Source organism: Eleutherodactylus coqui, chromosome 6, assembly GCF_035609145.1.
Source record: "Eleutherodactylus coqui strain aEleCoq1 chromosome 6, aEleCoq1.hap1, whole genome shotgun sequence".
NCBI lineage: Eukaryota > Metazoa > Chordata > Amphibia > Anura > Eleutherodactylidae > Eleutherodactylus > Eleutherodactylus coqui.
In genome coordinates, this window is record NC_089842.1 from 6494614 (window position 1) to 6511932 (window position 17319).

The window sequence follows — 17319 nt, forward strand, 5'->3', positions numbered from 1 at the left end:
TTTTTCTTTTTAGTATAATCTACAATCGTTAAAATAACACAGGCATAAAATACAAACATATCAGGATGAGGGAATTCACGGGGGCCCTCATATGCAAGAAGAGTTACCTTTGGGGTCTTGACTAAATAATCAAGACACGGATTACAAAAAGATAGGCTTATGGTCATGAAACATTCAAGCTTATAAACACTGCCGACACCCGAAGCAACGAGCTGCATCGTAGACCGGAGACAGCAGAACGTGTCGGCCTCTCTTGTATGTTACGGATTTAAATCCTTGTTCTATGCTCAGGAGTCCAGTGGGCGGGTCTAGTGGGCGGGGCTTCCTCCTGTGACGGTGCATATAGATGGCTGTCAATCATTAAAAGAATAGCTACACTTTAATACATTTGAGTCCTCTCTGACATGTCAAACGTTATGGGAATCAGTGGAGGTCCCGCTGTGGAGACCTTCGCGAACCACTAGAATGAGGTGGCTGCAGGACTCACCTGGGCACTGTGCCCCTTTGGCCATCTTCGCTTGCATAAAAGGTGTATAGAAAGTGGTGTAGACCTCACCGAGGCCCTTCAGCTACCAGAAGCAGCTGAAAATGAGCGAGGATATCCAGGGGGCACAGCGCTCGGGTGAGTGCTGAAGTCCCTCTCTTTCTAGTGATCAGTCAGGGTCTTCAGCATCGGGACCCCCACGGATCAATCCTTTTGACACGTCTCTATGACAGGTCAAAAGTTATCTGAAAGTTATTCTAAGCAGGTCCGCCCACTGGACTCCTGAGCCCAGAAGGAGCAGGAATGTACATAAATAAAATACAAGCTATAATGAATCTTTCCTCACAAATCTACAGGGTGGTCCGAAGGTGTGGAGACGCCTGAACAAATGGAAAGGGGGTGGGGGGTGCGAAATGAGATCCCGTGTGTGGCATGTTACTATGGGGAAGAGGCGTCCAACACTGCCAGCATGTTGAAAGCCGCCATCTTGGAACCAAGTTGATATTTTCAAATGGGAAGGGATGCACGCGACGTGCGCACCCGATAATTTGGCGAGGTACCCAAATCTGTGCTGAAGTCTAACATCTCTATTCCTGCCCAAACGAACAGTTTCCTCTGCTACAGACACCGATATACCTGTAAGATCAACCGGCAGAGAGAGGGCAGAGATTGTGACGTTCTCCGGGAAGCGCAAAGCCAAACTTATTGCTGCGGATTTCAAGGGTCAACACCCTAATAGACCACCCATCCGCCATGGCACACTTGGCAAACTGATTGCCAAATTTCGCCAAACAGGTTTTGCATTGGACACAAAACTGCCACAGACCAAGCAACAATGGCTGTCCTGGCATCCTTCTGCAAAATCCCACGTTGCAGCACTCAGCGTGTCACAGGAGGGTGGGGCGAGTTGAACCATCATTTGGCGGATACTGGCTACACACAAATGGCACCTGATGAGAAGGATCCTGACCGCTGTGCGGAATGGGCATTACAGCGATTACACTGGAACCCGGATTTCACCCAACGGTAGTGTTCAGTGAACGGGGAGGTGAACAAAGAAAACCTTCGCTATCGGTCCGATACAAAACCACAATATACAGATTCCTAGAAGATGGTTGGCGCACAGAAAGTTGTGGTGCGGTTCGTGGGGTACGAAAAGTGGGCAGCAAATGGAACATGAAGAGTCACAACAGGATATGTTCCACGTCACAGAAACATGGTAATAGCGTTGGCAGGAATGAAGGTACAAGACATTTAATCCCATTCCGATTCCTCATCAGTTTCATATCAGATACACGTCACATCCCAACTGAAAAGATCAACTTGGTTCCAAGATGGCGGCTTTCAATATGGCCCCCCTGTAGCACACCACCCCTCTCAGATTTGCCCCCTTTTCCTTAGCAAAAAGCCACACTCAGGATGCCGTTCCCAACCTCCGGTTTCCATTTCTTTAGGGGTCTTCATACCATTGGACCACCCTGTACATATTCTGCTTCGCTCCTCCTCTAACTACCTGCAGATCAGACGCCATGTTTAATGCGACGGGTTCTCCTTTAGAACTCTACCAACAGGCAAAGGTCCTAGCACGACTGTATGCATCGAATGCCCTTTTCTGCAAACAGTCACCAAGTCCTACAGTTCTACCAAGTTAAAGGACCACTCTGGGGACTTTTTTTCCCATTCCCTCTGTCACTAGCCCCCGTATAGAAGTCAGCTACCTTGTTGGTTATTCCCTTCTATCTCTGAAGTTGGGTCATGTGATCTCAGGGACCTCCTGGGAATTACTTGTCTTCCTGTGACTCCTGCAGAGAACAATCTTAGTCACCATGATGAAATTGCATGGACCCTACTACAGAGGTTCTTCACAGGGGGGGGGCAGACGCTCCTTTCACAGGTACTGCTGATTAGAGGCTCCTCTCAGGGTTATAATGAAGCAGATGATTCCTCCTCATCACTATTTGTGAAGCATAAGCTATGGCAGATTTTGTGACAGGATACATGTAAATAGATGTAAGGTGGTTGACCACCTGATTGTACACACCTGTGTCTACATTGCGTCTCTCTTCATTGGCTGGCCTACATGCTCCCTGAGCCCAGAGGAATGGACTGATTGGGAACCCACAAGCAACGTGAGACCGGTCTTTGGGTCTTACCTAAATTCTGCAACAACTACTGTATACCTATGAGCTTCAACTTATTTAGGAGAATATAGATGGTAATAACACTGTTCTCCCAGCAGGCAGAGATGGTACTGGTTCTAGGTGGTCATGTGGTGCTGTGCTGATCCATCATGGGAATAATAGCACAGCAGTGGGGAAGGGGGGAAAAAAAATAAAAATCTAAAAATCAGGATGGTGCCTGATAAGTGTCTGACAGGAGGCAGCACTGCATGGCAGTGAGTGCAATATAAGGGGACTAGAGTGTGACAATCAGGCAAGGGGGGCGCAGTGATAGAAAAATGCGCACTTGCTGGAGTGGCCCTTTAAATCCTTGCTGTAGGCTTAGGAAACCAGCAATCAGTCCTACTTCGTGATGGACTGTCTTCCTCATACGATTATGCATAACAAGATGGCCACCATTAAACAGGACCCCCCAATGGACTCCTGAGCATAAAAAGAGCAGAGATTAGAACGTTATACTGAGTCTTTCCCCACAAGACCCCATCAAGCTGCTCCTCCGACTCCAACTGGCTGCAGATCTGACTCCATGCTTACAATGTGACAGTTCCCTTTAAGCAATATACCCATCGGTCAAGGTTTGGACATGATTGCATGCATTAAATGCCTTCACTACAGTTGGTCAATGGAAGGCCCACAGCGCACTAATTAAAAGGGGTTTCTGGGACAGGTTAACCCCCCACCCCCCAAAAACCCTTTACAGGCAGCGGCTCTGTCCCTCGCTGGAGCTCTGGTACCCATCGCTTAGAGCCTGTGGGCGGTCATGCGCCATTCATTGTGCACATGACCGCTCAGCCAATCACAGGCTTCAGTAGTGACTCTTCCATGGCTGCTGAAGCCTGTGATTGGCTGAGTGGTCACATGCACAACGTATGGCACGTCACTGCCTGCAGGCGGGTACAGAAGCTCCCGTGCCAGACGGTGAGCAGTTTGAGCGGGTGCGTGTGCAGTTTCTTAATTTTACACAATTTTAAGGTGTCCCATAAAACCCCTTTAATGCAGAATAAAGAGACCCTCTACACGCCGCCTTACACTTCAGTAAACACAGTCTTAAATAAATGCTACTGGATTTAACAAGTTCTGTGTTCCTGGACTTTCAGATAAAATGCATCTGCTGCAAACCCTCTATACACCATTGAAATTAAAGGGGTTGTCCAGTTGTAAACTACTGCTGGTTTATCCTTCAGATAGGTTATCAATAGTAGATCGGCGGGTGTTTACCACCTGGGATGCCCTCTGATCAGCTGGTCGCTAGGCTGGTGCGCTCATGTATTACCGAGCTGATTTCTCCAGGAAGCAGATAGCTCTGTTCCACTGCAGTGGCCGGGATTGGTATTGCAGGAAATGTTCCCATTCACTTCAATGTCTGCAATACCAAGCCTGGCCACTGCAGTGGGAATAGAGCTGTTTGCTCAACGTATGAACATGCCAGTGCAGAGAACACCTCATTGGCGAGGTTCCTGTGAAACACCACATCTACTGTTGATGACCTTTCCTGACGATAAACCATCACTAGTCTACAACTGCACAGCACCTTTATCGGCATCGCCAGTGACGGCAGTGACGTTGGGATCGCGAATGTCAACACATGCAAGATTCATAAATGTAACAGAACATTGCCAAAAAGCAGAACGAACCCCCCACAGCATGAGGTAAATAAGGCGAGAACGCAAGGTACTGTGGAATCGCAAATATCCCACCTTTAGGTGAAAATGTATTTTGACCCTCAAAAATGTTTTGACTTTTTTTTTTGGAGTCCTTCATTCGTGCTGCACAAAATACATTTTTGATACTCTGTATATAATTTTATCATCGACCCCAAATTGTAACAAGACTTCAAGCTATCCCCCATCCACAGGACATCCAGCGGTCAGGGGACACCGCGCTGCCGAGATCCCCGCCGAGCTGAAGAACAGGACTCCGGTGCCATGCTGTCCCGTCACTGTGGCGGTCACTTCTCCCACATCCCCCGCAGTGACATCACTCTGAATTGAGTGCGGGCCGAGCATCTGCAGTCATGACTCCATTCATTTCAACGGGACTGACGGACATCAGCTGATCAGCCATCTCGGCAGTCCCGCTGAAAGCGAATGCAGCGGTGGAATGCTCGTGCGACCAGCGCGCCATTCAGTCTGCTCCTCACTGCGAGGGAGCTGTAGTGCTGCAGTGAGGACTGGGGGCACGAGACTCCCATCAATCACTCAGCAGATGAGACCCTCATCAATACCAAGTTATCCCCCATCCATTGGATAGGAAATAACGTGAAATCTTGTTACAACCCCTTTAAGGTAAAAACATAATAAAAACGGCAACAGATGCATGGAGGAAGAAGAGACCTCAGAGCGAGAGGGCAGAACGTTGTATCCAGGAAACCATGTTGTGCAGGGATAAAGGAACCAATTTACTGTGCCCCTACCCGCCACGGTGCCAGTCCACCACCCCTATGCCAATGCAAGAAGAACACCGCTCACAATCTTAGTGGCCACAGAATGACGACCAAGATGTACATTTCTATCACAGCATCCAGAACACGTCACCCGTGGGCCGCTCTCTCAATCCGCCTTTTTGCTATGTATTTCAGGTGAGATGCAAACAAGGAAGATAGAACACCACCTCTGCAGCGCCACCTATTGGAAGGCAGCTTCCTGCAAGTCAATGTTAGACTCTTTATACAAGCCTTGTAACACTGATGAAGGGTGAAACAGCTGTCTGTGGATGGATTCTGGCTTGGCTTTCAATTCCCAGTCATTGTTACAAGGCTTGTATAAAGAGTCTAACACTGACTTGCAGATATGCTGCCATCCAATAGGTGGCGCCGCGGAGGCATTGTTCCATCTCCCTTTTTTGCATATTACCCAGAAGAGCATGAATGGCCTTATAAGTCTCCTCACTCACCTTCAGGAGTAAAGATAGCGTTCCTGACCTTCCAGGTGAAATAGGCAGCATTAAACCTCCATGTATTTTAATGGGGCCTTTCCTACAAAAATCACACACTGAACGTCCTATTTTGGGCGGTTTAGTGCATTTTTCACACATAAATCGCCCATTGAAATGAATGGGGTGTGTAAGAACGCAGTTGCATATTTTTTGCTTTGCTTTTACACCGGTTGCCATCAGCTTGCAGGTAGATCAGTGCGGCGTCCTTACGTACGGCCGTGTAAGTGTGGCCTTACAGCTTCTTCACATTTTGCATCTTACACTCAGATCTCCATTGCCTTTCCTTCATAAAGAGTGGGTGGGTTGGAGGATGAAACTGAAAGGGGCTGCCCAGTTGTAAACTATTCATGGCCTATTCTAATAATATATTGTTGGGGTCCGCTGCCCGAGACGCTTGCTGGTTGGCAGTCAGGCCAATGCACTCATGCACTGAGCCAACTTCTGCAGGAAGCAGACAGCTCCATTTCCACCGCAGTGGCCCGGCTTATTATTACAGGCAACATTTTAATTGAAGTGAATATGAACTTTGTAACAATCCTGGTGGGAACAACGCAGTCCGCTTCCTGCATGGGCCCGGAAAATACTGGTCGGCAGGGATCTTAGGCAGCAACCCCCCCACTTAGCTACTATTAGCAGCATCAATAGTCTACAGTTGGACAACCCCTTTCAGCTTTACCTTTCTCACTTCTCTGGGATCCTAAACAGCATGAGAAAGACTGTCTAAGGCCGGGTTCTCATAAGTTTGGCAGTCTGCCCTCTGGCACTGAGGGAAAAGTGACTGACGCTAAAACTTATCCTCTAGCTTTCTATATGGCAGTAATGGCATCAGGCACATCAGTCTTTATGCCCAACGGTGCCGCTGGGTTCTCTTGTCTGGCTAGGACTGCTGGACCACCACAAAAAGTGAACCAAAATGGCATCAACTGTGTCCGTGAAAACTCTGGTCAACTGATAAACGGGGACCCGGACTAAAAGGCTGCATGTAAAAGAACCAGTGGCTATTAAAGGGGTTGGTCCGACAACATTCATCACCTAGCCACAAGATAGGTCTTAAAGGGGGTTCCCAGGAATATAGTACTGATTGACCCATACTCAGAATAAGGTCATCAGTAGTTAATTGTTGGGCTCTGCAGCTCAGGATCCCCACAGATCTGCTGATTTAAGAGGTCATGACACTTGGCACTTCTTAGGCCTGAACATCATTCATTGGTTACACTGCCTAAGAGTAGCTCAGTCCCATTCAAGTGAATTGTATTGAGCTGCAATTTTAGGCACTTGCCACTATATAATATACGGCGCTGTGTATAGTATGCACTGAAAGGTCAGTGGTGCTCACCTGAGTGGCGCCGTCCCTTCAATCAACTGATCGTCAAGGTTCCCGAGCGGGGCACCCACACTGATCAACTAATGATAACCTATCCGTAACATCAATAGTTGATTCCTGCTTTAAAGTGTGTAAATCGATAAGGGTTTGGCTGCTGAAACCTCCACAGGATCCCAAAAACTGGGGTCCCGAGTCCCCTCTGTGACTGAAGCGGTGGTCATGCATGGGTGCTGCCGCTTCATTCACTGCGTATGGGACTGACCAACATAGCCGAGTACTTCACCCAATGATAGGTGATCTAGGTTGTTGGTGGGCCAGCCCCTTTAAGAGGAGCATTATTCTGGGTTTGCGCCATTTGTAGAATTCCATTGGGCCAGAAGGATGTAGATTTGCAAGTGGACTTCCTCAGGTAGCCATATCGCTATTCGGAGCAGTGAAGGATGGATGCCATAGATCAGTCTGTACGTGCCTTTTACATACATGTGTACATACACAAATATACGTATGTACGTTACATATGTATACAGAGTCGCACAATCACCGGCATCGCTCGCTAATGTAGTTGTAGTAATTGGGGGCCAATGAATTAAACGCTGACAAGCCCAAGATGCGCTGATAATTCATCCTGTAGTTCCTTCCTCCCTGCACAAGACCCTCCCCCTTTGTAACTAAATGCCCCCCACCCCCATTCACCCTGAGTTATGTGGCATTACTTCACTCCTAAAGTTGGGAGTAGGGGAACCCCAACTTCTGGAATGCGTTATTGCCTTCAGTCACAGGAGTCAACAACAAAAAACAAAAACACTGCAAGTAAAAAAAGATAAAAAAATACCCTGGGCCGCGAAAAATGAAATCTGATGCGTTAATGCCGACCATTTTAAAAGGGCCATCATGATTTTGTTTCCAAAACGACATGAATCAGTGAGGTCCCCCATTCTGCATCGACTCAAGATGCCGGTGAAGAATATTAAATAACACTGAATTGTTAAAAAAAAAAAAAAAAGTTGGCGAAAAGTCAATGTTACCTACTGATCGCCTTGAGCTGTACCAAGACACAACTCAGAGGGCCAATAGTAACCTGGCAGTTAAATTAAAAGGGGTTAAAAGGTGGGTTCAGTGTATCCATGATAATCACCCGAACCAATCAGAGCTTCCCACATCTGCATTGTCAGAAATTGGGGAGGCGGAGCTTTCTAGAACAGTGTGTTCTGATTGGTTAGGAATCACCTGATTTGTAATGCTTATCGGTGGGCAGGCTTGTGCCCGTACCCTGTATGCTTCCAGTCAGGGGCGGAGTACGGACAATTTCCTCCATGTACCCACAGTTACCCCCCACTGGTCCCATAGCTGCTCCCTGCTGACCATGAGCTTTAGGATCAGAGGTGCCCTCTTTACTCTTCTCATGACGCCGTGTGGGAGTATTTGTGGATCCGACTGCTATGTAGCCACGTGCGGAGGAGAAGGTATGGCTACGAACTCGCGAAGGATATTCCGAGCCATTTCGATGTTGTTATGGGCGATGAGCAAGGCTTTGTTCACATCCTGTTGAGAATAGCCCTGGTTCAACAAACTCTCAATCTCGCTGGAGAGTGGAGCGGGCCCCTCGTCACCCGCGGGTGCGGGGCGCCGCTCAGAGTTCATCCTTCTTGGAAAGGGTTTTGGAGGACGCTCTGGAACAACAGCTGCAGACTCGAAGGCCCCTGCAAACAGGGAAAACATTAATTAGGTCATTTCTCGTTAATAAGGTCCTTTTTAGGCTCCCTAGAAAGTCCCTTTAAAATGGAACCTGTCAACAGCATCTCACCCCTAAGAGTAACTTCACTGGAAACCAGGGGGTGAAAAGCACACAACCACTTCTAATGCCGTCTCTTTTCATCATGAGCCCATGTACCTCCACAATCTGGTTCCAAAGTTCTAGCTTGCTATATGCCAATGCGAAGAGTCATCTGGCCCAGAAGAGTCACATTGAGTTTATGAGCGGCCGAGCGAACCACATCACCTTTCTCTGGATAAACTGGGTTCACCGTGTTATGGGAATGTGATGAGATGACCCCCCCCCAAAAAAAAAACAAAACCCCACTACCCATTGTGAAGTGGGGTTTACTCAAATACTCATAAAATCAGAGTGACTCTTCTTGGCCAGATGACTCTTCTCATTTTTATATGGAAAGCTGTAACTCTGGAACCTAATTGTGGCGGTCCACTGGCTCTTTAGGAGAAGTGAGGCCAGTAGATGGGATTCACTCAGCCAGTAATCTAGTTTTAGGAGGCAAGATGTTGGCCACAGGTTTCCCTAACCCCTTCCTCCCCAGGACATAAACTTACATCCTGGCTGTGAAGCCCTTCCCTCAGAAGCTGAGCCCACCCCATCTGCAGCGGGAGCCGGCTGGGACCGACAGCCGGCCTCCTACTGCAGCAGCAGGGCTTGGTGACCACATTAATCCCTACTGCTAACCCCTTACATGCCGTGGTCAATGTTGATTCACAGAAGGCGGCGCTCGCTCTGATGTAACTGGCCCTACACTGTAGTCCATCCATGGCCTACGATCGCCAATACTAGCAGATAGATTTTATTTTTAAACACAACCCTTTCGGCATCGCCACGCGCACAATGCACGGAACAGGAAGCGGAAGACACTTTATATCCAGCGTGGCAGACACTGAATAATAAAAGCTTAGAAACAAGTGCCAAAATTATTTTTCTTCTTGTCACTCAAGCTCCCCAAAAAAGGCAATAACAGTGATCAAAAAAGCCCTGTACCCCAAAACGGTACCGCTAGAAACAAGCCCTCACAGAGATGCGCTGAATGAAAAATAAAGTTCTGGGACTTTGAATTCAGCGATGCCCAAAAATATAGTATATATTTTATTACATGTCCATTTTATGAAAAAAGTTTTATATCTATATCCCAGAAATAAGATTTTTGTGTTAAAAAAAAAATAAATAAAAAAACCCCAAAAAAAACACAAAAATCTGATTTTTGGACTTACCATAAAATCTTTCAAATCTAACTCCTTATGGGACACAGCCGAGGACCACAGGGGTATAGCTGTTGCTACGAGGAGGCAGACAGTAAGCAAAGGAAGTGTAAGCTCCTCCTACCAGCTGTACCCGCCCCTTCCTGCAGGCAACAGAGCTCAGAACCATGCGTGACTCCAAGGAGAACGACCCGGCAAGGGTGAGAACGCGGTAAAAAGATGGACAACGTCTGACAACACTTTGGGTGAGTGGGATATTCCCCTAACGAACGAGACGAGAAAGATTTTATGGTAAATACAGAGAGTCGTTACATCCTTCGGTCTCGTCACTAGGCGCGTCACTAATGGGTTAAGCGGCAATACAGAAAGCCAAACAATTCCTTCAAATTAATGGAACAGCACGCCGGATGCTTCATTTTTTCCTTCCATGTTTTTTCTTAAAGCTCTCGGACTGCCCTCCGCCCGCAGCGGGTCGGACACATGCAGGCCGTATCCACGACGTGGCGGAGGCCAGAGAGGAACTATTTGTAACAAACCCGGGGCAGATTGTTATTTCTATCAAATACTTAGAAATGTCTTTGCCTACCTGCTGCGGGGTCTCTGCCGGCGGTCAGGGGACTAAAGGCAGGTACGGCATTAGAGATATCAGACAGTGTGCGCCGCGCTGGAGCCAGTGGCAAGTGGGACTTTGGGATGTCATAGCCATCATCTTCATCATCCTCCGGCCCGTTGCTGGATGCTGCAGTGCATTCTTCTATATGGAGAAGCCAAAACAAGACGCTCTTAATGATCTCGCACTACACAAGCCGGCGCAGTCAGCACTGCAAATAACGCTTCTGTTTTATACATTCCCAATTTTCCTTGATCACAAGTTCAAGTTCCCTAATGGGACTAAAAAAAAAAATAAAGAGTTGGAAGAAAAACAAAACGCCTTTCCAATATTAATAATAAAAAAAAACAGTAAAAAAAACCCAGACACACTTGGCAGCACTGCGCCCGCAACAGTCCAATCAAAGGAACACATTGATCTGGCGCAGTGAACATCGTGTCTTTATACAGCCGTCCGATTCTACCTCCCCCGCTGCATTGTCCTATGATGGCCTGCAGTTCTCCCACACCCCCAGATCGGATGACAGACGCGGTGGAGGAGTAGGCATCATCCTCTCCCCTTCCAGGTCATTCCCTCAGCTCCCCCGCTTACCTTTCACTCCTTCGAAGTCCACACCCTGCGACTCTTCCGCTTGCGGTTCTCTAAATACATGCAAATGAAGCTAGTTGGCTACCGATGGGCTGATTAGCTCATTAGCAGCTAATGCAAAATGATCGCCCAAAACTGTCATTTTCTGACGAATTGATCATCTGTGTGTAAAGGGAATATACCCCATAACAGCCGTTTACCACTTGTACAGCCATATCTGAATAGGTATGCCAGGCAAATATCAAGAATTAGATCGGGGGAGGAGGCCGCTTTACCAGGCATGTTGGAAAGAGCCGATCTAAGATCTAAATCTGCTTGTAGCACAACTTCTGGCAGAACATTTGAACCCATGTAATGACGCCATCTTGCTGTTCTCTAAATATATCACTTTTGTTCTTTTGAGCACTGCATGCAATTCTTTTACATTGCATGTAAATGAGCCTTAACCCCTTAACGACCAGCCCATAGTGTTTTTACGTCCTCCCGAAGTGGGCCTTATTCTCTGAGGACGTAAAAACATGCTTCCTGCAGAGAATAATGCCCCTCGGGCTGTGGACGTGACAGCTCCATGCTGTTGGTGTCCGCAGGTAGCTGACAGCATGGAGCTGTCATCCCGGGCTGTTCGGAGCCCCCCCCCCCCGGCATTGCGATCGGCGCTATGCAATGGATAGCGCCGATCGCAAAAAAGTAAATAAAAGTGCAATAAAAGTTAAAGATTCAGCTGCTCTGATGGATCGGATGCATCGGAGCAGCTGAAATTACTCACCGATGTCCGTCGCACGACTCCCAGCTGTCCCGATGCTCCGGGCGCCGTAGCCGTCCTTCTGCGCATGCGCGCCTGGCGGCATTACGTCAGCCGATGCGCAGAAGGCCCGGCGGCGCGGGAGATTTAAAATCTCCTGGCTCCCGGCTCCTGTAGGTAGCCGGGAGGCAGGAGATGTCAGCGGGGACTGCGGTGAGCGGTCCCCGGTACCGCGATCGCCGTTATCCAATGGATAGCGGCGATCGCAAAAAAGTTAAAAAAAAGTGTAAAAAAAGAAAAAAGTTTCACCTCCCCTCATGGATCGGATCCATGAGGGGAGGTGAAAATACTCACCTCAGGTCCGCCGATGTCCTCCGGCCGGTGTCTGGACCCCCCGCTGGCTTCTGCGATGTGCCAATGCGGCGCGCATGTGCAGAAGCCGGCGAGCCCGGCAAATTCAAAATCTCCCTGCACCCGGCTGTCACAGATAGCCGAGTGCAGGGAGATATGACTGGGGACCGCTGTATGCGGTTTCCAGTCATATGATCACCGTTATCCATCAGATAACGGTGATCATATAAAGTTAAAGTGTAAAAAAAAAAAAAAAAGTTAAAAGTAAAAAAAAGTTTGAAAAGTTAAAGTTTCATCTCCCCTTATGGATCGTATCCGTAAGGGGGGATGAAATTACGTACCCAAGGTCCCGGATTTGTTCCCTGGTGGGATGTTGATCCGCGGATGTTACCCCAGCTTCAGCGCATCCGCCCGTCAACATGATGGCGGACGCATGCGCAAAAGTGAAAGATTGCCCAAGAAATATAAAATCTCCCTGCTGCTGGCTACAAAAGGTAGCCAAGAGCCTGGAGATGTCACGGGGAGCCGCGGTATGCGGTTACTGGTCACGTGATCGCCGTTATCCAATGCATAATGGCGATCACGTAAAAGTTCTTTAAAAAGTGGCAGTTTCATCTCCCCTCACCGATGTGATTGGTGAGAGGAGATGAAACATCTTCTCGGAGGCTTCCGCATTTGAATCCAGATGCGATTATCCTCCATGGACCCTTCCGGCTGCTGCGCATGCGCCTGCCGGCAAAATGCCGGACACATTCGCAGGAGCCGGGAAGCCCAGGAAATGTTAAATCTCCTTGCTCCCAGCGACCAACGGTTGCTGAGTGCTTGGAGCAGTGACCGGTGGCCTCGCTGAGCGGTCCCCGGTCACATGATAAAGTAGCGAACTAACATTAGGCCGGTCACGCGTGACCGGAGAGGAATTACAGGTTCTGCATGCGCTTGATCAGCGGTAATCCACGGATCAATCGCATGCATTGGATTACACAATTCCCCCCAATTAGCGGGTCGGAATTACGTAATCCACTCGCAGAAACAGAACACAGCATGTTATATTTTACCGCGGATATCTGCGACCTAGAGCCCATTGTGCTCTATGACCGCGGATATACCCGCAGCCCATATGCAAACACATTGTGTACGGGCTGCGGGTAACCGAGTCATCTCTAAGCGACGGCGTGGGAAATGCAAACAAAAAACCGCCTGTGTGAGTAGGCAGTTATGCGCAGTACATTACGCAACCGTACGCAGGGTCACAGCCGGGCTCACAGCTGGAATCCTCTGCAGGCCTCGGCAAGCGGATTCCGCCTACGGTTACGTGAGCCCAGCGTTATTCAGACCGCTACCTGTAATCCGTAATTTACAAGAAGCCCCGGGAACGCTCACCTTCCTGCAGTTCCAGGAGCAGCTTGTTGAGCGTCTTCTCTGTGAGACCGCTGCACCGCAGCAAGATTACAAAGCCTCACAGAGCGCCACTTTCTACACCCCATACCCGCCGCTGAGGTTACGAAATACCCCCCAAAATACATGAGGAGGGGGGATACCCGGTTTTCTTGCCCCATGTGCCCAGCCCAACCAGCCTCCGTAATTACCCCTGTCTTCGGACATAAAACGCATTTATATTATTACCTTTATCTAATATTTAGGGAATGCCAAAAAATGGGGATGGTGGCGGGGGGGGGGGGATTATTTTTAGGAAGTCAATTATTTTTCCGTATAAGTGGGCAATGGGGCCTTGAATTTATTCAGTTCTGCCCTGAAATCCAGCGGGCATTCCCTCCATTATGGGCCTAGCCATGTGTCCTGTAAGTAGATTAGGGCCACAATGGGTATGTTTCTGAACACGGGACAAACAGGGGTATCCATTTTGGGGTGAAAGTCTTCATTCCTATGTACACTGTACAAAAAAAACAGTTTTTAAATTGACAAAATTGCCAAACAAATAAAAATCGTAATTTTTTCCTTTTGCTTTGCTTAGATTCAAATACTTTGGGGTCAAAATACACAGTACACCCCTAGATTAATTTGTTAAGGGGTCTAGTTTTTAAAATGGGTCATTTGTGGGGGTTCTCTATCGTTTTGGACGCTCAATGGCTCTACATGTGGGCAATGGGGCCTGGAATTTATACCGTTGTACCCTGAAATCCAACGGGTGCTCCTTCCATTATAGGCCTAGCTATGTTTCCTTTAAGTAGATTAGGGCCACAATGGGTATGTTTCTGAACACGGGACAAATGGGGGTATCCATTTTGGGGCGAAAGTCTTCATTCCTATGTACACTTTCCAAAAAAAACAGTTTTTAAATTGACACAATTGCCAAAAAAATGAAAATCGTAATTTTTTCCTTCTGCTTGGCTTAGATTCATTCAAAAACTGTAAAGTCAAAAAAGTCATTATACCCCTAGATAAATTCGTTAGGGGGTCTACTTTTCAAAATGGGGTCACCTGTGGGCGTTCTCCATCGTTTTGGTCACTCAATGGCTCTACAAGTGGGCAATAGGGCCTAAATCTCCTTCAAGCAAAATTTCTGTTCCGAAAGCCACCGGTTGCTCCTTTCATTTTGGGCCCCATTGTGCATATAGACGTAATACTAGGGCCACAATGGGTATGTTTCTGAGCACGGGAGAAACAGGGGTATCCATTTTGGGGTGCAAATCCTAATTTTCATGTGTACTATAGAAAAAAGTCCTGTCTTTAAAATGACATATTTGCAAAAATATGAAATTTTTGTTTTTCTCTTCTAAATTGCATTGACTCCTGAAAAAAAACTGTGGGGTTAAAATACTCATGACACCCCTCAGTGAATACGTTAAAGGGTGTAGTTTTTAAAATGGGGTCACTTGTGGGTGTATCTATAATTTTGACTCCTATGAGCCTTTCCAATCTTGGCTTGATGTAGGAAAACAAAGTGTTCCTCAAAATGCTGAAAAGTAATGTTACATTTGTACGTCTCCGAAATGGTTAAAAAAAAAAAACGAATGTTTTTCCAATGTTCGCCCAAAATAAAGTAAACGGATGAAAATATAAATCTTAGCAAAAATTTCTATATTATGTTTGCACATATTTGAGATATTGCAGTTGGAAATGTGAAAAAATGACGATTTTTTCAAAATTTTCCCAATTTTGGCGCTTTTAATAAACACAAGTTCTATCGGTCTATTTTTTCCACCTAAATGAAGTACAACATGCGGCGAAAAAACAATGTCAGAATCGCTTGGATATGCAAAACCTTTCTGGTGTTTTTCCATGCTAAAGTGACACGTGTCAGATTTGCAAAATTTGGCCTGGTCATTAAGGCGTAAACAGGCTTGGTCACTAAGGGGTTAACGGACTCGGTCTCTATTTTTCATCACTTCAAGTTTTTTTTTTGCATATAAAGCACTTTTCTTTCAAAATATATTTACTGAAGTTTTCCAATATAAACATACAACATACAGTAGAAAATGGAGATCAGCTATGTAGTTAGAAACATATCAGTTCTAAAACTTAAGAGGAAAAAGGAAACACACATGGGGGTTGAGTCACCCCCATCTCCAAGATAAAATTCAATAGCCAGCCATAAAAATGTCCTGGGCACTACAAAGTGGTATCGAGGGTCATTCTGCAAAAAAGGAGCCTCCGGACCGCCCAACTGACACAAACTGCTACTTTTTAATTAAGAGTTATGATGGTTAAAAGATGGTAACTGAAAAGGTTTAAAAAAATAACAAAAAAGACCCTTCCCTCAAAAGTGCTGCCATTGCCGCCCCATTTCTTCCCACTTATTAATGTCGTCCTATAATGTACTGAAAAACGTAAAAATTCCTAGGTAATAGAGATGAGCGAGCATTGCCCTTAGCGAGTACCTGCCCGCTCGACAGACAAGGTTCGTGTGCCGGCGCGGGGGAGCGGTGAGGTTCGGCAGTCAGCAGGGGGGAGCGGGGGAGGGGGGGGAGAGGGAGATCTCCCCTCCGTTTCTCCCCGCAGCTCCCTGCCGGCACCCGAACCTTGTCTCTCGAGCGGGCAGGTACTCGCTAAGGCAATGCTCGCTCATCACTAATAGACACCATGGAAAGAGTACAATTTGTGCCATGAAGACAAGCGCTTATACGGCTATGCCGGCAGAAAAAGAAAAAAATATTTTTTTTGAAAGTGGAAAGGAGAAAACAAAAATGAAACAAAAAATGGCGGCGGCGTTAGGGGGCCAATAATCCGTTACAAAAATTATTTATATGTTATACATGAACTGAAACAAATAAAACGCAAGCAAAGATATCCGTGATCCTTACGGGGCGGCCAGCTGTAAACGACTCAAGGGCGATCCTCAGGATAGATCAGTAATAACTGGCCGCTACAGGTTGGTCAGGACCTTCGGCTGTTTCCCAGGTTGGTGCACTGATCAGATTTGTGCAGGAAGCAGACAGCTCTGTTCTTACTGCAGTGGATTAGAATGGCAAGACAAGTTCCCACTGAAATGAATAGCCTGCAATACCAATCCGTGCCACAACCGTAAGAACAGAGCTCTCTGCTTCCTGCACAAATCCGCTCAGTGCACAAGCACACCAGCCCCGCGGGCAGATGATCGGCAAGAGTCCTGGTGACAGACACCCGCCAACCCACTATTGAGTTTACAACCTGACAACCCCTTTAGGCGATTTCTCTGCTTGTTTAACTGTGCAAATCTTACCGACTTCTCTTCCCGCTTCCATGGCAACTGGTGCAGCTTGGCACTGGATGTTGTACATCGTCTCATAGGAATCCCTTTCAATCAGCTGGTCACCAGGCCTGAGAGGAATGAACGGAAAAGGTAATCAGTGTTTAGCGCAAACTCTAAAATGCCCGACGCCCGCCCACAGACGCCCGACGCCAGCCCACAGACGCCCGACGAAAGATTTTAACATTGCATCCATTTTTGTAAATAAAAACCATTTCCAACCGGATCTTGACCCCACGGGGCGCACATGTACGTCCAGCTTGAACCGACCCGCTCCATACAAGGCGGGTGCCGGCTGTATGTGATAGATACCCGCCTGCAATACCCGGGATCAGCAGGTTTTTTTTTTTTTTTTAATGGGAAAAAAAGTAAAAAACCAATAAATAAAGCGAATATAAAAGTGACAAGTGTTACATGTAAACACGGCCAGCAACAGGGCA

At 47.2% G+C, this 17319-nt stretch overlaps 1 protein-coding gene across 1 annotated transcript in view; it reads right to left on the reverse strand.

Moving 5' to 3' along the window:
* Positions 1-7580: 7580 nt before the first annotated feature.
* CBL (Cbl proto-oncogene) overlaps positions 7581-17319 on the reverse strand; it is a 60206-nt gene continuing 50467 nt past the window's right edge. Inside the window, exons 14-16 of the mRNA XM_066606100.1 lie at positions 16853-16950; positions 10488-10655; positions 7581-8622 (exon numbers count right to left, since the gene is read on the reverse strand). Of these exons, the coding sequence (XP_066462197.1) occupies positions 8360-8622; positions 10488-10655; positions 16853-16950 (529 nt within the window). The 3' untranslated portion in view covers positions 7581-8359. The remainder of the gene's footprint in view (positions 8623-10487; positions 10656-16852; positions 16951-17319) is intronic.